Genomic DNA, 22817 nt, shown 5'->3' on the forward strand with positions numbered 1-22817 from the left:
CCTGTGGAACTGTATCCCAGTGAGTGTCAGTGCTGTGGAACTGTATCCCAGTGACAGTCAGTGCCTGTGGGACTGTATCCCAGTGAGAGTCAGTGCCTTTGGAACTGTATCCCAGTGAGAGTCAGTACATATGGAACTGTATCCCAGTGAGAATCAGTGCCTGGGGAACTGTACACCAGTGCGGGTCAGTGCCTGTGGAACTGTATCCCAGTGAGAGTCAGTGCCTGGGGAACTGTCCTCCAGTGAGAGTCAGTGCCTGTGGAACAGTATCCCAGTGAGAATCAGTGCCTGGGGAACTGTATCCCAGTGAGAGTCAGTGCCTGGGGAACTGTATCCCAGTGAGAGTCAGTGCCTGTGGAACTGTATCCCAGTGAGAGTCAGTGCCTGTGGAACTGTATCCCAGTGAGAGTCAGTACTTATGGAACTGTATCCCAGTGAGAGTCAGTGCCTGTGGGACTGTATCCCAGTGAGAGTCAGTGCCTGGGGAACTGTATCCCAGTGAGAATCACTGTCTGGGGAACTGTATCCCAGTGGGAGTCAGTGCCTTTGGAACTGTATCCCAGTGAGAGTCAGTACATATGGAACTGTATCCCAGTGAGTGTCAGTGCCTGTGGGACTGTATCCCAGTGAGAGTCAGTGCCTGGGGAACTGTATCCCAGTGAGAATCAGTTGTCTGGGGAACTGTATCCCAGTGGGAGTCAGTGCCTGTGGAACTGTATCCCAGTGAGAATCCGTGCCTGGGAACTGTATCCCAGTGCAGGTCAGTGCCTGTGGAACTGTATCCCAGTGAGAGTCAGTGCCTGTGAAACTGTATCCCAGTGAGAGTCAGTACATATGGAACTGTAGCCCAGTGACGTCAGTGCCTGTAGAACTGTAGCCCAGTGAGAGTCAGTGCCTGTGGAACTGTACCCCAGTGAGAGTCGGTGCTTGAGGAGCTGTACCCCAGTGAGAGTCAGTGCCTGTGGAACTGTATACCAGTGAGAGTCAGTGCCTGTGAATATGTACTCCAGTGAGAGTCAGTGCCTGTGGAACTGTATCCCAGTGCGAGTCAGTGCCTGTGGAACTGTATCCCAGTGAGAGTCAGTGCCTGTGGAACTGTATACCAGTGAGAGTCAGTGCCTGTGAATATGTACTCCAGTGAGAGTCAGTGCCTGTGGAACTGTATCCCAGTGCGAGTCAGTGCCTGTGGAACTGTATCCCAGTGAGAGTCAGTGCCTGTGGAACTGTAGCCCAGTGGGAGTCAGTGCCTGGGGAACTGTCCTCCAGTGAGAGTCAGTGCCTGTGGAACAGTATCCCAGTGAGAATCAGTGCCTGGGGAACTGTATCCCAGTGAGAGTCAGTGCCTGGGGAACTGTATCCCAGTGAGAGTCAGTGCCTGTGGAACTGTATCCCAGTGAGAGTCAGTGCCTGTGGAACTGTATCCCAGTGAGAGTCAGTACTTATGGAACTGTATCCCAGTGAGAGTCAGTGCCTGGGGAACTGTATCCCAGTGAGAATCACTGTCTGGGGAACTGTATCCCAGTGGGAGTCAGTGCCTTTGGAACTGTATCCCAGTGAGAGTCAGTACATATGGAACTGTATCCCAGTGAGTGTCAGTGCCTGTGGGACTGTATCCCAGTGAGAGTCAGTGCCTGGGGAACTGTATCCCAGTGAGAATCAGTTGTCTGGGGAACTGTATCCCAGTGGGAGTCAGTGCCTGTGGAACTGTATCCCAGTGAGAATCCGTGCCTGGGAACTGTATCCCAGTGCAGGTCAGTGCCTGTGGAACTGTATCCCAGTGAGAGTCAGTGCCTGTGAAACTGTATCCCAGTGAGAGTCAGTACATATGGAACTGTAGCCCAGTGACGTCAGTGCCTGTAGAACTGTAGCCCAGTGAGAGTCAGTGCCTGTGGAACTGTACCCCAGTGAGAGTCGGTGCTTGAGGAGCTGTACCCCAGTGAGAGTCAGTGCCTGTGGAACTGTATACCAGTGAGAGTCAGTGCCTGTGAATATGTACTCCAGTGAGAGTCAGTGCCTGTGGAACTGTATCCCAGTGCGAGTCAGTGCCTGTGGAACTGTATCCCAGTGAGAGTCAGTGCCTGTGGAACTGTATACCAGTGAGAGTCAGTGCCTGTGAATATGTACTCCAGTGAGAGTCAGTGCCTGTGGAACTGTATCCCAGTGCGAGTCAGTGCCTGTGGAACTGTATCCCAGTGAGAGTCAGTGCCTGTGGAACTGTAGCCCAGTGGGAGTCAGTGCCTGTGGAACTGTACCCAAGTGAGAGTCAGTGCCTGTGGAACTGTAGCCCAGTGTGAGTCATGCTCTGTGGAACTGTATCCCAGTGACAGGGAGAGTTATAAAATATTTCATCTTTGTCACTGAAATTGCTGTTTGATGTGAATGAAGTGTGAGTTTTCCAGTGCTCACTCGAAGCTGGGTTGTTCTCCACAACCTGTTCCACCCTACTGCCCGACTAATGGGATGTGCAGCCCATCACACTGGGCTCAATTTAAATTCTGGTTACAGAGGTAGTAGACCAGATTCGAACGCACTGCGCCTCCCAGTCCCCTCATCGGCATGTTACAGAAATATACCAGAGTACCTGTTACTGATAATCAATAGACCAGTGTTAAGCCAGTCTTACACAGCCACTGTTAACACACCATTGAAATGCTGACCTGCGGAGTATGACAGTAATCCCAATACCTATATCTTCAATGATGAATTCCAGTGGTGCTAAGCTTTCCTTTCCCTTTGAAGTATTGGCCGTGACCCAGGCAATGTAGGTGATGCCTGCATGGAGTAGCTTCCTTTCCAACATCAATGAAGCTACATTGGTCGATTTTTGAAGTAGGTCATTGCTGTGGAGCAGAAACGAGAGCAGATCATCAGTATATGAACATTACTGCTTGCTGTGATTCATCTCAACTCGACCGGAGCTGCACTGGTCACTGGTCATCTGATCAGCAGGTCCTGGGCATGTCCCCATTGAGAGTATTGCCCATTCCTGGTATAAATGGCAAAATGCATGCCCCACATTTCAGAAGTTGGACACAGTTGGTGAGAAGGTGAGGTCAATGAGAAATAGGAGTAGACCATTCAGCCCATTGAGCCTGTTCTGCCATTCAACTAGATCATGGCTGATCAGGGATCTTAGATTCATCTACCTGCCCAGGTTCCGCAAGCCTTAGTAACCTTAGTAACCTTGCCTCACAAATATCTATCAATCTCCGTTTTTAAATTTTCCATTGACCCCCAACCACAACAGCATTTTTGGGGGAGAGAGGTCCAGATTTCCACAATCCTTTGTGTGCAGATGTGCTTCCTGACATCACCCCTGAATGGCCTAGCAAAGGGAAGGCTGAGAGATGACCTAATAGAGGTCTTTAAAGTTGTAAAGGCATGTGATGGAGTGAAATATAGAGATGTTCCCATTTGTCAGCGACCCAGAACTAGGGGCCAAGTATAAAAGATTAAGGGGTGATCCAATTGAGCTGTTTCAAATGATTAAAGGAGTTGAGTCACTAATAAATTCAATAAGAAATTCGAAGAAACTTCTTTACCCAGAGAGTGGTGAGAATGTGGAACTCACTACCACAGGGAGTGGTTGAGTGTAGATGCATTTAAGGAGAAGCTGGATAACCAGAGGAGAAAGAAAGGAAATCAAGTTTCTGCTGATTGGAGTTAGATGAAGAGGGGTGGGAGGAGGTTTAATTGGAGTATAAACAGTTGGGTCAAATGGCCTGTTTTTGTGCTGTACATTCCATATAATAATTTTAAGGTTATGTCCCTGGTTCTGGACTCCCCACCAGAAGAAATAATATCTCTCAACTCCTTTAATCATCTGAAATAACTCAATTAGATCACCCCTTAGTCTTTTATACTCAAGGGCATACAGTCTATGCAACCTGTCCTCATATTTTAACCCTTTTAGCCCAGGTACTGGGGAGGTAACACTAAGTTTTGGTTTTAAAAGCCTGAAAATTGCAGGAGCAAGGGAAGAATGAAAGGTGGGAGTACCACAATTCTTTTATCCGTCATTTTCCCCAGCCCTGTTGAAGGGACGGACTCCCACTGGCTACAATTCCACAAATAAAAACAGTGCTGGAAATACTCAGCAGGTCTGGCAGCATCTGTGGAGAGAGAAGCAGAGTTAATGTTTCAGGTCAATGACCTTTCGTCAGTCCCTCAGTACAGCACTGGAGTGTCAGCTTGGATTATGTAGTAAGAAATAAAAGACAGGATAACGTTTGAGGACTGTTCTGACCGAGTGATTGAAGATTATCAGCTGTTAACATCTACCGGGACTGTGTCCCACTCTCCCAGAGCCTGGCTGTGCAGTTCCAGCATTAATATGATGGGACCACTCACCTGCCCTTCTCTCGATAATAGAAGGAGTAATTGGTGGGGATCTGGGAGAAATCACTTGGGCTCCAAGTACAATTCACTGCTGAATTCTTGTCCAATCTGAAGCAGAACAGGTCTTGAGGTGGGTCTAGTGGATCTGTGCCAAGGTAATAATGAGGAATAAAGTGAACTCTTGGAGTGAAACACCTTCCAGCTGTCGCAGGACATGTGGTCAACTCCAGCTGGCCCTGCCTCTCCTCCAAGAGCCCTGGGCCACATGGTGATGGGAGAAGCTAGTTGGTGCTACACCCCTTCTTTGACCAGGCCTGAAGTCCCCATAAAGCAGCCTCAGGAGTCCAGTTGGTCTCAATCTCTGAAATGGCCAGCAGTGACCGTGCCACTGACATGGAGCAGCAACTATCACTCCTCAATCCATTGCGCATTTCTAGGTAGACCTGCAGCATTTCAGGAATGGCTTATTGTGGAAAGACACTGCACAGTGTGGTTCTGACCCACATGCAGGCCTCACGATCCCTGGCCAGGGGATAGGGACCCACACGCAGGCCTCACCATCCCTGGCCAGGGGATAGGGACCCACACGCAGGCCTCACCATCCCTGGCCAGGGGATAGGGACCCACACGCAGGCCTCACCATCCCTGGCCAGGGGTCCACAGCTTGCAGAAAGGCCTGAGCCAGTGCCAAAGACTGTAGTGGCACTCAGGAATATTTTATCACAGATAAAGTTCAGATCAGAAATATTACAGAGATGATCCAACAATAATAACACATTGCAGAAATAATGAAGAGCACACAGTAGAAAGAAGGTATAATGCCAATAAAGATCATCCCCTGACTGACACACACTCAAATATAACATCTTCTATACCAGTTTCCATATACAACTGCCCTCTGATCTAAATCTCTACATTTAACTTTGTATCAACGTGCAATTCTTGACCTCTCAATTGCCGGAAACAAATTGTTTCTGTCTACCTTAATTTCATAATTTTAAACACTTCTGTCATGTTGTCCAAAATCTGTGTTTTCATTGGGAAAATGCCCCAATTTTTCAAATCTTTGTATTTATATTTCCTCAAACCAGACTGCATCCCAGTGAATCTCAATATCCTTTCTATGCTATGGAGCCCAATACTGCCCACAGTACACTAACAGGCCTCATTCAGGTTTTACACAGGCTCATCATTACTGATTCGCTTTTATATTCTATACCTCTTATGATTAAAACCTAGAAATCTGTTGCCTTTTTTTACACCCTTGCCAATCTGAGGTGTTCCCATTAATGCCCTGTGAACCCATCCCCCAAATATCTGTTCTCTTCTAAAGCAACTGAGCCTATTCCCATTCGCGGTATTTCTGCTGCTGTTATTTTTAACTAAACTGCATCACCTCACACTTACTGACGCTGAATCCCATCTGTCGATTTTTAGCCCAGTTCCCCACCTTATCAAAATCTCTTTACAGCTTTCTTTGGTCTTCTAAAGAATTAACTTCTTGTTTTAGTATCATTTTTAAATGTTGAGACCAACCCTCAAAGCTGATTTCCAAATCTTTGATATAAACAGTGAACAGAAGTGACACTTGACTCCATCCTGCAAGAACACAGCCAACGTCCAGACACTCTGAAAACTGCCCTTAACTATAACTCAGAACTTCTGATGAAAGGTCACTGACCTGAAAAGTTAACTCTGTTTCTCTCTCCACAGATGCTGCCAGACCCGCTGAATATTTCCATTACTTTGTTTTTATTTCAGATTTCTAGATGCACAGTATTTTGCTTTCACTTGATTATAACTCTCTGCTCACTTCTAACTATGTTTAATGCAATTTTCTGTCCTCCCCCAAATTCTGTACCATAATTATATTATGTATCCATGTTATTCCTTTGGTTAGCTTTAAAGCTGAGTGTGTTGGAGAGTAATCAGGGGTCTGAGGGTCTGAAAGTAGCAGTGTACCTGTCTGTTTCCCTTGCTGTATTAGTACAGCTGCAAATAGCAACACCTCATAGACTATCCTCATGATGCGATGGATCACCTATCAGAGGGAAAGATTAAAACTGGTGTTATACAACCAAGAATTGCAAAAACATTCAATCAAGGCTCTCTTGTAAATGCTCTGCCCATTGCCATATATCAGCCCATAGATTGGGGGCCACAGTCTCTGTCCCTGCTCTATGCCAGGCTTGCTGAATTCAGCGGAGGCACCTCTGGGTTAGAGAGGAGAAAATCAGCCAGGATTCCTTGTTCCTGATCACGCTTTGAGGAAAGTGTGTGCAGCTACTAGGTGGAGACAGGAGTGGGATTGACCCTGCTGTTCTGTTGAATAAAATATCTTATCAACACTCACTGTTCACATTCACACCTTGAGAAAGGCTCCTTGGCTGAGTTGTACATGGAACTATACCTTCAGGAGAGGGGAATTGTACCCCAGGGAGAGTCAGCACCTTCAGGAGAGGGGGAATTGTACCCCAGGGAGAGTCAGCACCTTCAGGAGAGGAGGAACTGTACCCCAGAGAGAGTCAGCACCTTCAGGAGAGAGGGAACTGTACCCCAGGGAGAGTCAGCACCTTCAGGAGAGAGGGAACTGTACCCCAGGGAGAGTCAGCACCTTCAGGAGAGGGGGAACTGTACCCCAGAGAGAGTCAGCACCTTCAGGAGAGGGGGAACTGTACCCCAGAGATAGTCAGCACCTTCAGGAGAGGGAGAATTGTACCCCAGGGAGAGTCAGCACCTTCAGGAGAGGGGGAATTGTACCCCAGGGAGAGTCAGCACCTTCAGGAGAGGGGGAATTGTACCCCAGGGAGAGTCAGCACCTTCAGGAGAGGGGGAACTGTACCCCAGAGAGAGTCAGCACCTTCAGGAGAGGGGGAACTGTACCCCAGAGATAGTCAGCACCTTCAGGAGAGGGAGAATTGTACCCCAGGGAGAGTCAGCACCTTCAGGAGAGGGGGAATTGTACCCCAGAGAGAGACAGCACCCACTTCAGGAGAGAGGGAACTGTACCCCAGGGTGAGTCAGCACCTTCAGGAGAGAGGGAACTGTACCCCAGGGTGAGTCAGCACCTTCAGGAGAGAGGGAACTGTACCCCAGAGAGAGTCAGCACCTTCAGGAGAGGGAGAATTGTACCCCAGGGAGAGTCAACACCCTCAGGAGAGGAGGAACTGTACCCCAGGGAGAGTCAGCACCTTCAGGAGAGGAGGAACTGTACCCCAGGGAGAGTCAGCACCTTCAGGAGAGAGGGAACTGTACCCCAGGGAGAGTCAGCACCTTCAGGAGAGAGGGAACTGTACCCCAGGGAGAGTCAGCACCTTCAGGAGAGAGGGAACTGTACCCCAGGGAGAGTCAGCACCTTCAGGAGAGAGGGAACTGTACCCCAGGGAGAGTCAGCGCCTTCAGGAGAGGGGGAATTGTAAACCAGGGAGAGTCAGCACCTTCAGGAGAGGGGGAACTGTACCCCAGGGAGAGTCAGCACCTTCAGGAGAGGGGGAACTGTACCCCAGGGAGAGTCAGCACCTTCAGGAGAGGGGGAACTGTACCCCAGGGAGAGTCAGCACCTTCAGGAGAGGGGGAACTGTACCCCAGGGAGAGTCAGCGCCTTCAGGAGAGGGTGAACTGTAAACCAGGGAGAGTCAGCACCTTCAGGAGAGGGGGAACTGTATTGATTAGGCATTGAGTGAATGGAGCTGCAGATTCTGTGCCCAACACTCCATGGTGCAGTAATGGGCTGGAATGTGCTCCAACACTAGAGTCATTTACGGCACAGGAGGAGGCCATTTGGCCCATCGAGTCCTTGCTAGCTCTCCATGGAGCAGCTCTGTCAGTCCCACTCCCTGGCTTGTTCCCCGTAGGCCTGCAAGTTTATTTCCTTCAAATGTCCATCCAATTTCCCCTTGAAGTCATTAATTGTCTCCACTTCCATCACCCTTCCGGGCAGCGAGTTTCAGATCATTACCACCCACGTGCAAAAACGTTCTTCTTCATATTCCCCCCGCATTTGTTGCCCAAAACTTTCAATTTGTATCCCCTAGACCTTTTACCATTAGTTAATGGGAAATGTTTTTCCTTGTCGAACATATCTAAGCCTGTCACAATCTTGTACACTTCGATTAAATTTCCCCTTAATGCCCTTTGCTCTAAAGAGAACAATCCCAGTTTTTCCAATCTAACCTTTTAACTAATATCATCCATCCCCGGAACCATTCTGGCAAATCTCCTCTGCACCCTCTCAGGGATCCTCACATCCTTCCTGAAGTGTGGTGACCAGAACTGGACTGAATACTCCAGTTGGGGCCTAACCAGAGCTTTATAAAGGTTCAGCATGACTTTCCTGATTTTGTACTCAGTGTCTCTCTTTATGAAGCCCAAGATCTCATATGCTTTACTATGCTTTTGATAAGGTCCCACACAGGAGGTTAGTAAACAAAATTAGAGTACATGGGATTAGGGGTAATATACTGGTATATGGATTGAGAATTGGTTAACAGACAGAAAACAGAGAGTAGGAATAAACGGGTCATTCTCAGGATGGGAGGCTGTTACTATTTGGGCACTGCAAAGATCAGTGCTGGGGCCAGAGCTGTTCACAATCTATATAAATGATTTGGATGTGGGGACCAAATGTAATATTTACAAATTTGCTAATGATACAAAACTAGGAGGGAATGTAAGTTGTGAGGAGGATGCAAAGAGATTTCAAGGGGACTTGGACAGACTAAGTGAATGGGCAAGAACATGGCAGATGGAATATCACGTGAATAAGTGTGAAGTTTTTCACTTTGGTAGGAAAAACAGAAAGACAGATTATTTCTTAAACGGTGAGAGATTGGGAAGTGTTGATGTCCAAAGGGACCTGGGTGTCCTTGTTCACGAGTCACTAAAAGCTAGCATGTCGGTGCAGCAAGCAATCAGGAAGGCAAATGATATGTTGGCCTTCATTGCAAGGGGTTTTAAATACAGGAGTGAAGATGTATTGCTACAATTGTATAGAGCCTTGGTGAGACCGCACCTGGAGTATTGTGTACAGTTTTGGTCTTCTCATCCAAGAAAGGGTATACTTGCCATAGAGGGAGTTTTTTTTTAAATTCATTCACGGGATGTGGGCATCGCTGGCCAGGCCAGCATTTATTGCCCATCCCTAATTGCCCTTGAGAAGGTGGTGGTGAGCTGCCTTCTTGAACCTCTGCAGTCCATGTGGTGTAGGGACACCCACAGTGCTGTTAGGAAGGGAGTTCCAGGATTTTGACCCAGCGACAGTGAAGGAACGGCGATATAGTTCCAAGTCAGGATGGTGTGTGACTTGGAGGGGAACTTGCAGGTGGTGATGTTCCCATGTATTTGCTGCCCTTGTCCTTCTAGTTGGTAGAGGTCGCGGGTTTGGAAGGTGCTGTCTAAGGAGCCTTGGTGCGTTGCTGCAGTGCATCTTGTAGATGGTACACACTGCTGCCACTGTGCGTCGGTGGTGGAGGGAGTGAATGTTTGTAGATGGGGTGCCAATCAAGCGGGCTGCTTTGTCCTGGATGGTGTCGAGCGTCTTGAGTGTTGTTGGAGCTGCACCCAGCCAGGCAAGTGGAGAGTATTCCATCACACTCCTGACTTGTGCCTTGTGGACAGGCTTTGGGGAGTCAGGAGGTGAGTTACTCGCCTCAGGATTCCTAGCCTCTGACCTGCTCTTGTAGCCACGGTATTTATATGGCTACTCCAGTTCAGTTTCTGGTCAATGGTAGCCCCAAGGATGTTGATAGTGGGGGATTCAGTGATGGTAATGCTGTTGAATGTCAAGGGGAGATGGTTAGATTCTCTCTTGTTGGAGATGGTCATTGCCTGGCACTTGTGTGGCACGAATGTTACTTGCCACTTGTCAGCCCAAGCCTGGATATTGTCCAGGTCTTGCTGCATTTCTACACGGACTGCTTCAGTATCTGAGGAGTCACGAATGGTGCTGAACATTGTGCAATCATCAGCGAACATCCCCACTTCTGACCTTATGATTGAAGGAAGTGCGAAGGAAGTTCACCAGACTAATCCCTGGGATGGCGGGATTGTCTATGTGGAGAGATTGAGGAAATTGGGCCTGTATTCCCTAGGAATGAGAGGTGATCTCATTGAAACTTAGAAAATTCTTACAGTGACAGGGTGGATGTAGATAGGATGTTTCCCCTGGCTGGTGAGTCTAGAACCAGGGGACCATCTCAGAATAAGGGGTAGGCCATTTAAGACTGAGATGAGGAGGAATGTCTTCACTCGGAGGGTGGTGAATCTTTGGAATTCTCTTCCCCAGAGTGCTGTGGAAGCTCAATCATTGAGCATGTTCAAGACAGAAATCGATAGATATCTGGATACTAATGACATCAAGGAATCTGGTGATAGTGGGGAAAGTGATGTTGAGGTAGATGATCAGCCATGATCTAATTGAATGGTGGAGCAGGCTTGATGGGCAGAATGGCCTACTCCTGTTCCTATGTTCCTACCTACTCTCTCAAAATGTCCTTCCACCTTCAAAGATCGATGCACATGCATCCCCAGGTCCCTTTGTTCCTGCAGACTCTTTGGAACTGTGCCATTGAGTATATATTGCCTCTCCCTATTCCTTCTGCCAAAATGTATCACCTCACATTTGTCAGTATTAAATTCTATCAGCGACTTGTCTGCTCATTCTGCTAGCCTATCTATGTCCTGTTCATATCATCCTCATTGTTTGTCACACCTCCAAGTTTGGTGTCATCGGCAAATTTTGAGATTCTACTCTGTATTCCAAGATCCAGGTCATTTATATATAGCAAAAAAAGCAGTGGTCCCAGCATTGACCCTTGGTGAACATCACTGTCTGCCATCCTCCAGTCTGAAAAACAACCATTTCATACAACTCATTGTTTTCTGTCCTTTAGCCAATCTTTTTATCCAATTGGACACTGACCCTCCTATTCCACAAGCCTCAATTTTGTTAACCAGCCTTTTATGTGGTACCTTATCAAACGCTTTCTTAAAATCTATATCAACAATATCCACTACATTCCCTTCATCAACTGTCTCTTTTACTTCATTAAAAAATCAATTAGATTAGTCAAGCATGATCTGCCTTTTAAAATCCATGCTGGTTGTCCTTAATTAACTCGAACCTCTCCAAGTATGGGTTGATTTTTTTCGGATGTACATCATGTTCCAAGACCTGGATGCTGCTAATATTGGCTGGAATAGCACCACTTTCTGATCCAGAGCATTCCTAAATGTTATTTCTAAAACCTTCCCCACCACTGTTGTTAAACTAACCGGCATGCAGTTGCTAGGACTGTCCTTACACCCTTTCTTGAAAATGGATGTTACATTTGCCACTTTCCAATCCTCTGGCACCGCCCCACATCTAGGGAAGATAGGAAGCCCTTCCGCTATCTCCATCCCCACCTCCTTTAGCAACCTGGGGTGGAAGCCATCTGGACCAGGAGACTTATCTACCCTAAACATAGCCTTTTTAGTACCTCCCACTTCTCAATTTTTACCCTATCTATTGCCTCTACTCTCTCCCCTTCTAATGATATTTTGTCAGATTTCACTTCCTTAGTGAACACTGATGCAAAGTACTCATTAAATATTTTTAAAAATTCTTTCCTGGGATGTGGGCGTTGCTGGTTAGGCCAGCATTTATTGTCCATCCCTAATTGCCCTTGAGAAGGTGGTGGTGAGCTGCCTTCTTGAACTGCTGCAGTCCATGTGGGGTAGGTACACCCACAGTGCTGTTAGGAAGGGAGTTCCAGGATTTTGACCCAGCGACAGTGAAGGAATGGCGATACAGTTCCAAGTCAGGATGGTGTATGGCTTGGAGGGGAACTTGCAGGTGGTGGTGTTCCCATGCATCTGCTGCCCTTGTCCTTCTAGGTGGGAGAGTTTGCGGGTTTGGAAGGTGCTGTCTAAGGAAGTGTATTAGCCGTGTCCTGAGCCTCTGAGCGTATATTACCCTCTTTGTCCTTAATAGGCCCCGCTCCACCTCTTACTACTTGCTCACTATTTACACGCCGGTAGAAACATTTTGGGTTCCCTTTTACGTTGACTGCCATTCTATTTTCATATTGTCTCTTTGTCAGCCAAACTTTCTTCTTTACCTCCCCTTTCAACTTATTGTATATGGCCTGGTTCTCACTTGAAGAATTCACCTGAGATGCATCATATACCCTCTTTTTTATTTCATCATAACCTTTATCTTCCTCATCATCTAGGGATCCCTGTTTTTGGTTCCCTTACCTTTCGCTTTTGTTGGAATGTTCCTATCCTGTACCTGAAGCATCTCTTCCTTAAAGATAACTCTTTCTGTCATTCTTTGTTTCCATTCTACCCTGGCTAGATCCCTTCTAATCGCGTTGAAATTAGCCCTCTTCCAATCTAGATGTTTTACCTTATTTTGTTTCTTATTTTTCTGCATTTCTAGTCTAAACCTTATGATATGATGATCACTCTTACCCAAGTGCTCCCCCACAGACACTTGGTCCACTTGGCCCACCTCATTTCCCAGCATCAGATCCAGCAATGTCTCCTTTCTGGTTGGGCCGAGAACATACTGATCAAGGAAGTTCTCCTGAACACATTTCAAAAATTCCTCCCCCTCCTTACCCTTTAATCTAAAATTATCCCAGTCAATATTGGGTAATTAAAGTCCCCCAATATCACCACTCGATAGTTCTTGCACATCTCTGTGATTTCCCTGCAGATTTGCTCCTCCATCTCTGCCTCCCTGTTTGGAAGCCTATAGAATACCCCTAGTAACATGATCGTAGCCTTCTGCTCCTCAATTCTAACCAAATGGATTCTTTCCATGCCCCCTCAAGGGCATCCTCCCTTTCCAACACTACAATGTCTTCCCTAATCAGTACTGCTACCCAACTTCACTTTTTTCCTTCTCTATCTTTTCAGAACACTTTACATCCTTGTCTTTTGAGCACTCAGTCCTCGCCATTTTTAAGCACATTTCTGTTATTGTCATTACATCATATTCCCAAACTGCTTTTTGTGTTTGTAGCTCACTAACCTTATTCTCCACACTTTGTGCATTTACACATGCATCGTCTTTGCATTCCTCGTAGTCCTTCTCAGTCCACCCCCATCTAATACGGAACTACTCCCTTCTCTAGTACCATCCAAGTCTCAGCTTTTGCACCTTATTCATCTTTTCTACTTCAATATTCTGGTGCCCATCCCCCTGCCAATTTAGTTTAAACCCTCTCCAACCACATGAGTGAACCTCTCCGCGAGGACATTGTGGTATTGAGGTGCAACCCGTCTCTTGTGAATAGGTGCTTTCTGCCCCAGAACTGGTCCCAATGTCCTAAGAATCTGAAGCCCTCCCTTCTGCACCATGCTTCATTGATCCTCTCTATCTTCATATTTCTACTCTCGCTAGCATGTGGCACTGGGAGTAATGCCCTCTGTTCTTGAGTTGACATTGTATTCTCTCATCGTGTGAACATGCCTATTGCCACTAGAGAGGTGCAGCCTCACTTGCTGCCAGCCATTGGACCCAGCAACTTCAGAACCTCACTCTGATATTTCTTCCATTCACACTTCAAGCAGTCAAAACTCCAGCAATTGCTCCTGAACATGTATTTGCTACATTAATGAGCTAGTTAAATCAATACTATAAGAGCAATGCTCTCTCACATCCCTACAAGCCCAGTCACTGCCTTCACATTTGAGATTCCTTCCTTCCTGTGCCCCTTCACAACACTGGCTCCCCGGTGGCTTAATGTTTTGCTCAGTGAAGTGTAGGAGAAGGTGCAGATTCCAATGCTGCTCTGTGCCTCATTAGCTGATCTCAGACAGGGTTGATGGTTGGGGCTACAATCGGACTTTCTCCCGAGTTGCAGAAGGGAAAACTAGCACTTGATCACTACCCAGTGATTCTCTATTGGAAAATCTGTGTGCACATGTGAAGTGAATACAGACTCAAGCTCAACCATGATGGTCCCCTCTGTCACATAGCCTCCTGACACTCACATTAAGAATGGGTGAGGTATTGAAGGACAGGAACACCCATGAAATTGTTAAGAGGTGGCAAGAATATAGATAAGGAGGATATATAGACTTAAAAGGCTAGCATTGCTCAAAGTAGAAAATCAGCTGGTCTGGGTGAGATGCATCCGCATTTGCTGAGGGGAGTAAGCATGGAAATTGTGGAGGCGTGGCCACAATCTTCCAATCATTGTGGGTTATGCCAGGAGGTCTGGAAGATTGCAGATATAAAAGTGGAGAGGGATTACAGGCCAGTCAGTCTAATGTTAGTGGTGAGAGTGATCCAGGACAATATTAATTGGCATTTGGAAAATTGTGGGTTAATAGATGAACGTCAGCGTGGATTTGTTAAAGGCAAATTGTGTTTGACTAACTTGATTGAGTACTTTGATGAAGTTACAGAGAAGGTTGATCAGGGTAGTGAGGTTGATGTGTATATGGACTTGCAAAAGGCTTTTATAAAGTACTATATAATATACTACATACAAGTACTATGTACACTGGTATCAGACCCACCGGCCGTCCATGTCCGCTTTAAAGACGTCTGCAAACGCGGCATGAAGTCCTGTGACATTGATCACAAGTCGTGGGAGTCAGTTGCCAGAGCTGGCGGGCAACCATAAAGACTGGGCTAAAGTGTGGCAAGTCGAAGAGACTTAGCAGTTGGCAGGAAAAAAGACAGAAGCGCAAGGGGAGAGCCAACTGTGTAACAGCCCCGACAAACAATTTTATCTGCAGCGCCTGTGGAAGAGTCTGTCACTCTAGAATTGGCCTTTATAGCCACTCCAGGCGCTGCTCCACAAACCACTGACCACCTCCAGGCGCTTCCCCATTGTCTCCCGAGACAAGGAGGCCAAAGAAGACATAATAGACTTGTAAACAATAAGGAAAATAGTAATAGACTTCAGGAGGACATAGACTAATCAAATAGGCAGACATCTGGCAGATGAAATTTAATGCAGAGAATTGTGAAGTGATATATTTTGCTTGGAAGAATGAGGAGAGGCAATATAAACTTCTTGGTACAATTTTAAAGGGGGTGCAGGAACAGAGACCTGCATACATACACAAATCTTTGAAGGTAGCAGAACAGGTTGAGAAGGCTGTTTAAAAAAACATATGGGATCCTTGGCTTTATAAGTAGCGGCAGAGTACAAAGACAAGGAAGTTATGCTAAACTTTAATAAAACATTGGTTAGGCCCTGGTTGGAGGATTCCGTCCAATGTTAGGCACTGCACTTCAGGAAGAACGTCAGAGCCTTGGAGAGAGTGCAGAGGAGATTTACTAGAATGGTGCCAGGGATGAGGGACTTCAGGTATGTGGAGAGACTGGAGAAGCTGGGAGTTGTTCTCCTTAGAGTAGTGATATTTCAGGGAGAAATCTGATAGAGGTGTTCAAAATTACGAATGGTTTTAATAGAGCAAATAAGGAGAATCTCTCCAGTTGGAGAAGGGTGGATAACAAGAGGGACACAGATTTAAGGTAAATGGCAAAAGAACAAGAGATGACATGAGGAATTTTTACTTTGCCCAGTAAATTGTTGTGATCTGGAATACACGAACCGAAAGGGCAATGGAAGCAGATTAAATAGTAACTTTCAAAAGGAAATTGGATGAATATTTGAAAAGGATGTACGTGCAGGGCTATGGGGAAAGAGTGGGGGTGTGGAACTAAGAGCAAAGAGTACACAGGTGTGATGGACTGAATGTCCTCCTTGTGTGCTGTATCATTCTATGATTCTAAGAATCCCAGTGGCAGCCACTGAGTCTGCAAATGATTCAACAGGAAATGCTTAAATGCTTTGACTGAACACAGGGCTAACACAGCTGCACCTACCCTTCACTCAGTTCCCCAGTCTCTGCACAAACCCTTCACCTCTCCCAGTTCCACTCACCCTTCACATCTGCAAGTTCCACTGACCCAGAACCACCCCCAGGACTCTTGGCCTCTGACCCCTCCCAAGTGCCCTTAATCTCTTCCCCGGCCTCCCCAATGTCCTCGACTTCTGGCCTCCCCAGTGCCCTCGACCAGCTCTGTCTTTCTGTGGTGCCCTCATTCTACACCAAAGTAGGTGAATTGTGTGCCATGAGTACCTGCATCAGTCGAATCTTTCAGGAGCCTCTGTACTGCTGTTGTCTTGCTGCTTGTCTCACTGTTTAAACAAGTGAGAACCCTCAGTGGAGGAACTCTGCCCTTTCTGTGAGTGAGCCATGGTCCAGAATTAGAAAGTTCCAATTTATCAGTTGCTGCAGTTCTCTCAGTCTTCAATCATTTTAAAACAATATGAGCAGATATTCGACTGTACGTCAGAGCATCAGACTGAGAAATTGAGCGTCGCAACCTGACTCATACATCACTTCCCCACATTCAGAGCGTCTCACTGATAGATATTTCACAACATAAAACAAAGCTCACCACATTTACCAAATAGAAGAAAGGAAACAGAGAGGGAGATTAGAGAGAGAGCAAGACAGAGAGCGTGAGCAAGATGTGGTGAGACATAGACAGTGAGCCAGAGGGAAAACAGTCTGAGGAAGAGAGAGAAAGAGCAAGTTGGAAATAGAGAGACAGTTAAATGGAGAGATAGATGTAGATTAGACTAAACTGAGAGAGAAAGAGTTAGAGAACAACAGAGATTTACTCAGAATGACAAAAAAGAGAAGCTTAGTCACATGCTCAGCCCTTGTCTTTTTACTCATTCACAGGATATGGGCGGTGCCAGCATTTATTGCCCATCACCAATTTCTCTTTCGAAGGTGGCAGTGCACTGCCTTCTGAAATATAACTGAGTGGCTTGCTAGACCATTTCAGAGGGCAATTAAGAGCAGTATCTAGTAACAATATGTTACGATGATTTGCATGCTCTGCTGTGTTTGCAGTTCTCACACAGAAACCTCACTTGAACTCTAAATACTAGATGCAGTTCCCCATCAGTTATGATGTATTCAGTTTCCTATTCCGCTGCCAGGACCAGAGCTGGAGAACTGCTGATTTAGTTTGAGCTCAGATCCTGTTTCCAGAATTCCTTTGTTACAATCTAGCCAAGGCATCAAATCAAGAGCTGCAGATATAGGATGCAAGATGGCCTGGGCAGATCGCAAATCCCAAGGTCCCAGACCCAATTCATGTACTGGAGGGCTACGATTGGCCTCAATGCAGAGTTAAGGAGCGGGAAAATATTAGCCAAGACGCTGAGTGCTGTCCATTGTGCTGCAGGGTCCATGTGGACAGGATGGGTCCAGCTTCAGTGCTCTCACAGTCAAACAGGCTGCTGACGGCCACTCTGCAGCTCCTCATATCAAAACAACAATTGCAACCAGAGGGTGTCATCTGGGGAATTGTACCCCAGGGAGAGTCAGCACCTTCAGTAGAGGGGGAACTATACCCCAGGGAGAGTCAGCACCTTCAGGAGAGGAGGAAGTGTACCCCAGGGAGAGTCAGCACCTTCAGGAGAGGAGGAACTATACCCCAGGGAGAGTCAGCACCTTCAGGAGAGGAGGAAGTGTACCCCAGGGAGAGTCAGCACCTTCAGGAGAGGAGGAACTATACCCCAGGGAGAGTCAGCACCTTCAGGAGAGGGGGAACTGTACCCAAGGGAGAGTCAGCACCTTCAGGAGAGGAGGAACTATACCCCAGGGAGAGTCAGCACCTTCAGTAGAGGAGGAACTGTTCCCAAGGGAGAGTCAGACATTCAGTAGAGGAGGAACTGTACCCCAGGGAGAGTCAGCACCTTCAGGAGAGGGGGAACTGTACCCAAGGGAGAGTCAGACATTCAGGAGAGGAGGAACTGTACCCCAGGGAGAGTCAGACATTCAGTAGAGGAGGAACTGTACCCCAGGGAGAGTCAGCACCTTCAGGAGAGGAGGAACTGTACCCCAGGGAGAGTCAGCACCTTCAGTAGAGGAGGAACTGTACCTAAGGGAGAGTCAGACATTCAGTAGAGGAGGAACTGTACCCCAGGGAGAGTCAGCACCTTCAGGAGAGGAGGAACTGTACCCCAGGGAGAGTCAGCACCTTCAAGAGAGGGGGAACTGTACCCCAGGGAGAGTCAGGCCTTCAGGAGAGAGGGAACTGTACCCCAGGGAGAGTCAGCACCTTCAGGAGAGGAGGAACTGTACCTCAGGGAGAGTCAGCACCTTCAGGAGAGAGGGAACTGTAGCCCAGGGAGAGTTAGGCCTTCAGGAGAGGGGGAATTGTACCCCAGGGAGAGTCAGCACCTTCAGTAGAGGAGGGACTGTACCCCAGGGAGAGTCAGCACCTTCAGGAGAGAGGGAACTGTACCCCAGGGAGAGTCAGGCCTTCAGGAGAGAGGGAACTGTACCCCAGGGAGAGTCAGGCCTTCAGGAGAGAGGGAACTGTACCCCAGGGAGAGACAGCACCTTCAGGAGAGGGGGAACTGTACCCCAGGGAGAGTCAGCACCTTCAGGAGAGAGGGCACTGTACCACAGGGAGAGTCAGCACCTTCAGGAGAGGAGGAACTATACCCCAGGGAGAGTCAGCACCTTCAGGAGAGGGGGAACTGTACCCAAGGGAGAGTCAGCACCTTCAGGAGAGGAGGAACTATACCCCAGGGAGAGTCAGCACCTTCAGTAGAGGAGGAACTGTTCCCAAGGGAGAGTCAGACATTCAGTAGAGGAGGAACTGTACCCCAGGGAGAGTCAGCACCTTCAGGAGAGGGGGAACTGTACCCAAGGGAGAGTCAGACATTCAGGAGAGGAGGAACTGTACCCCAGGGAGAGTCAGACATTCAGTAGAGGAGGAACTGTACCCCAGGGAGAGTCAGCACCTTCAGGAGAGGAGGAACTGTACCCCAGGGAGAGTCAGCACCTTCAGTAGAGGAGGAACTGTACCTAAGGGAGAGTCAGACATTCAGTAGAGGAGGAACTGTACCCCAGGGAGAGTCAGCACCTTCAGGAGAGGAGGAACTGTACCCCAGGGAGAGTCAGCACCTTCAAGAGAGGGGGAACTGTACCCCAGGGAGAGTCAGGCCTTCAGGAGAGAGGGAACTGTACCCCAGGGAGAGTCAGCACCTTCAGGAGAGGAGGAACTGTACCTCAGGGAGAGTCAGCACCTTCAGGAGAGAGGGAACTGTAGCCCAGGGAGAGTTAGGCCTTCAGGAGAGGGGGAATTGTACCCCAGGGAGAGTCAGCACCTTCAGTAGAGGAGGAACTGTACCCCAGGGAGAGTCAGCACCTTCAGGAGAGAGGGAACTGTACCCCAGGGAGAGTCAGGCCTTCAGGAGAGAGGGAACTGTACCCCAGGGAGAGACAGCACCTTCAGGAGAGGGGGAACTGTACCCCAGGGAGAGTCAGCACCTTCAGGAGAGAGGGCACTGTACCACAGGGAGAGTCAGCACCTTCAGGAGAGGAGGAACTGTACCCCAGGGAGAGTCAGCACCTTCAGGAGAGAGGGAACTGTACCACAGGGAGAGTCAGCACCTTCAGGAGAGGAGGAACTATACCCCAGGGAGAGTCAGCACCTTCAGTAGAGGAGGAACTGTACCCAAGGGAGAGTCAGACATTCAGGAGAGGAGGAACTGTACCCCAGGGAGAGTCAGACATTCAGTAGAGGAGGAACTGTACCCCAGGGAGAGTCAGCACCTTCAGGAGAGGAGCAACTGTACCCCAGGGAGAGTCAGCACCTTCAGTAGAGGAGGAACTGTACCTAAGGGAGAGTCAGACATTCAGTAGAGGAGGAACTGTACCCCAGGGAGAGTCAGCACCTTCAGGAGAGGAGGAACTGTACCCCAGGGAGAGTCAGCACCTTCAAGAGAGGGGGAACTGTACCCCAGGGAGAGTCAGCACCTTCAGGAGAGGAGGAACTGTACCTCAGGGAGAGTCAGCACCTTCAGGAGAGAGGGAACTGTAGCCCAGGGAGAGTTAGGCCTTCAGGAGAGGGGGAATTGTACCCCAGGGAGAGTCAGCACCTTCAGTAGAGGAGGAACTGTACCCCAGGGAGAGTCAGCACCTTCAGGAGAGAGGGAACTGTACCCCAGGGAGAGTCAGGCCTTCAGGAGAGAGGGAACTGTGCCCCAGGGAGAGTCAGGCCTTCAGGAGAGAGGGAACTGTACCCCAGGGAGAGACAGCACCTTCAGGAGAGGGGGAACTGTACCCCAGGGAGAGTCAGCACCTTCAGGAGAGAGGGCACTGTACCACAGGGAGAGTCAGCACCTTCAGGAGAGGAGGAACTGTACCCCAGGGAGAGGCAGCACCTTCAGTAGAGGAGGAACTGTACCCCAGGGAGAGTCACCACCTTCAGGAGAGAGGGAACTGTACCCCAGGGAGAGTCAGCACCTTCAGTCAAGGAGGAACTGTACCCCAGGGAGAGTCAGAACCTTCAGGAGAGAGGGAACTGTACCCCAGGGAGAGTCAGGCCTTCAGGAGAGAGAGAACTGTACCCCAGGGAGAGTCAGGCCTTCAGGAGAGAGGGAACTGTACCCCAGGGAGAGACAGCACCTTCAGGAGAGGGGGAACTGTACCCCAGGGAGAGTCAGCACCTTCAGGAGAGAGGGCACTGTACCACAGGGAGAGTCAGCACCTTCAGGAGAGGAGGAACTGTACCCCAGGGAGAGTCAGCACCTTCAGGAGAGAGGGAACTGTACCCCAGGGAGAGTCAGCACTTTCAGGAGAGGGGGAACTGTACCTCAGGGAGAGTCAGCACCTTCAGGAGAGAGGGAACTGTACCACAGGGAGAGTCAGCACCTTCAGGAGAGGAGGAACTGTACCCCAGGGAGAGTCAGCACCTTCAGGAGAGGGGGAACTGTACCCCAGGGAGAGTCAGCACCTTCAGGAGAGAGGGAACTGTACTCCAGGGAGAGTCAGCACCTTCAGGAGAGGAGGAACTGTACCCCAGGGAGAGTCAGCACCTTCAGGAGAGAGGGAACTGTACCCCAGAGAGAGTCAGCACTTTCAGGAGAGGGGGAACTGTACCCCAGGGAGAGTCAGCACCATCAGGAGAGAGGGAACAGTACTCCAGGGAGAGTCAGCACCTTCAGGAGAGGAGCAACTGTACCCCAGGGAGAATCAGCACCTTCAGGAGAGGGGGAACTGCACCCCAGGGAGAGTCAGCACCTTCAGGAGAGGGGGAATTGTACCCCAGGGAGAGTCAGCACCTTCAGGAGAGGGGGAATTGTACCCCAGGGAGAGTCAGCACCTTCAGGAGAGAGGGAATTGTACCCCAGGGAGAGTCAGCACCTTCAGGAGAGGGGCAATTGTACCCCAGGGAGAGTCAGCACCTTCAGGAGAAGGGGAACTGTACCCCAGGGAGAGTCGGCACCTTCAGGAGAGAGGGAACTGTACCACAGGGAGAGTCAGCACTTTCAGGAGAGGAGGAATTGTACCCCAGGGAGAGACAGCACCTTCAGGAGAGAGGGAACTGTACCCCAGGGAGAGTCAGCACCTTCAGGAGAGGAGGAACTGTACGCCAGGGAGAGTCAGCACCTTCAGGAGAGGAGCAACTGTACCCCAGGGAGAGTCAGCACCTTCAGGAGAGGGGGAACTGTACCCCAGGGAGAGTCGGCACCTTCAGGAGAGAGGGAACTGTACCACAGGGAGAGTCAGCACTTTCAGGAGAGGAGGAATTGTACCCCAGGGAGAGTCAGCACCTTCAGGAGAGAGGGCACTGTACCACAGGGAGAGTCAGCACCTTCAGGAGAGGAGGAACTGTACCCCAGGGAGAGTCAGCACCTTCAGGAGAGAGGGAACTGTACCACAGGGAGAGTCAGCACTTTCAGGAGAGGGGGAACTGTACCCCAGGGAGAGTCAGCACCTTCAGGAGAGAGGGAACTGTACCCCAGGGAGAGTCAGACATTCAGTAGAGGAGGAACTGTACCCCAGGGAGAGTCAGCACCTTCAGGAGAGGAGGAACTGTACCCCAGGGAGAGTCAGCACCTTCAGTAGAGGAGGAACTGTACCTAAGGGAGAGTCAGACATTCAGGAGAGGAGGAACTGTACCCCAGGGAGAGTCAGCACCTTCAGGAGAGGAGGAACTGTACCCTAGGGAGAGTCAGCACCTTCAAGAGAGGGGGAACTGTACCCCAGGGAGAGTCAGGCCTTCAGGAGAGAGGGAACTGTACCCCAGGGAGAGTCAGCACCTTCAGGAGAGGAGGAACTGTACCTCAGGGAGAGTCAGCACCTTCAGGAGAGAGGGAACTGTACCCCAGGGAGAGTTAGGCCTTCAGGAGAGGGGGAATTGTACCCCAGGGAGAGTCAGCACCTTCAGTAGAGGAGGAACTGTACCCCAGGGAGAGTCAGCACCTTCAGGAGAGGGGGAACTGTACCCCAGGGAGAGTCAGGCCTTCAGGAGAGAGAGAACTGTACCCCAGGGAGAGTCAGGCCTTCAGGAGAGAGGGAACTGTACCCCAGGGAGAGACAGCACCTTCAGGAGAGGGGGAACTGTACCCCAGGGAGAGTCAGCACCTTCAGGAGAGAGGGCACTGTACCACAGGGAGAGTCAGCACCTTCAGGAGAGGAGGAACTGT

General features: G+C 49.0%; 1 protein-coding gene across 5 annotated transcripts in view; it reads right to left on the reverse strand.

Annotated features, from left to right (window-relative positions):
- The window catches only part of LOC137355807 (interleukin-12 receptor subunit beta-2-like), a 143482-nt gene extending 126965 nt beyond the window's left edge, over positions 1–16517 (reverse strand). For 4 of the 5 annotated variants that reach the window (XM_068021342.1, XM_068021343.1, XM_068021341.1 and 1 more), the window contains exons 1-4: positions 16432–16517; positions 6301–6379; positions 4351–4483; positions 2686–2840 (exon numbers count right to left, since the gene is read on the reverse strand). In XM_068021342.1, coding sequence (XP_067877443.1) covers positions 2686–2840; positions 4351–4483; positions 6301–6379; positions 16432–16437 — 373 coding nt within the window. In that variant the 5' untranslated portion in view covers positions 16438–16517. The remainder of the gene's footprint in view (positions 1–2685; positions 2841–4350; positions 4484–6300; positions 6380–16431) is intronic. The other variant, XM_068021344.1, reaches the window with a different exon arrangement.
- Between the last annotated feature and the right edge of the window lie 6300 nt (positions 16518–22817).

Source organism: Heterodontus francisci, chromosome 43 (assembly GCF_036365525.1).
Source record: "Heterodontus francisci isolate sHetFra1 chromosome 43, sHetFra1.hap1, whole genome shotgun sequence".
NCBI lineage: Eukaryota > Metazoa > Chordata > Chondrichthyes > Heterodontiformes > Heterodontidae > Heterodontus > Heterodontus francisci.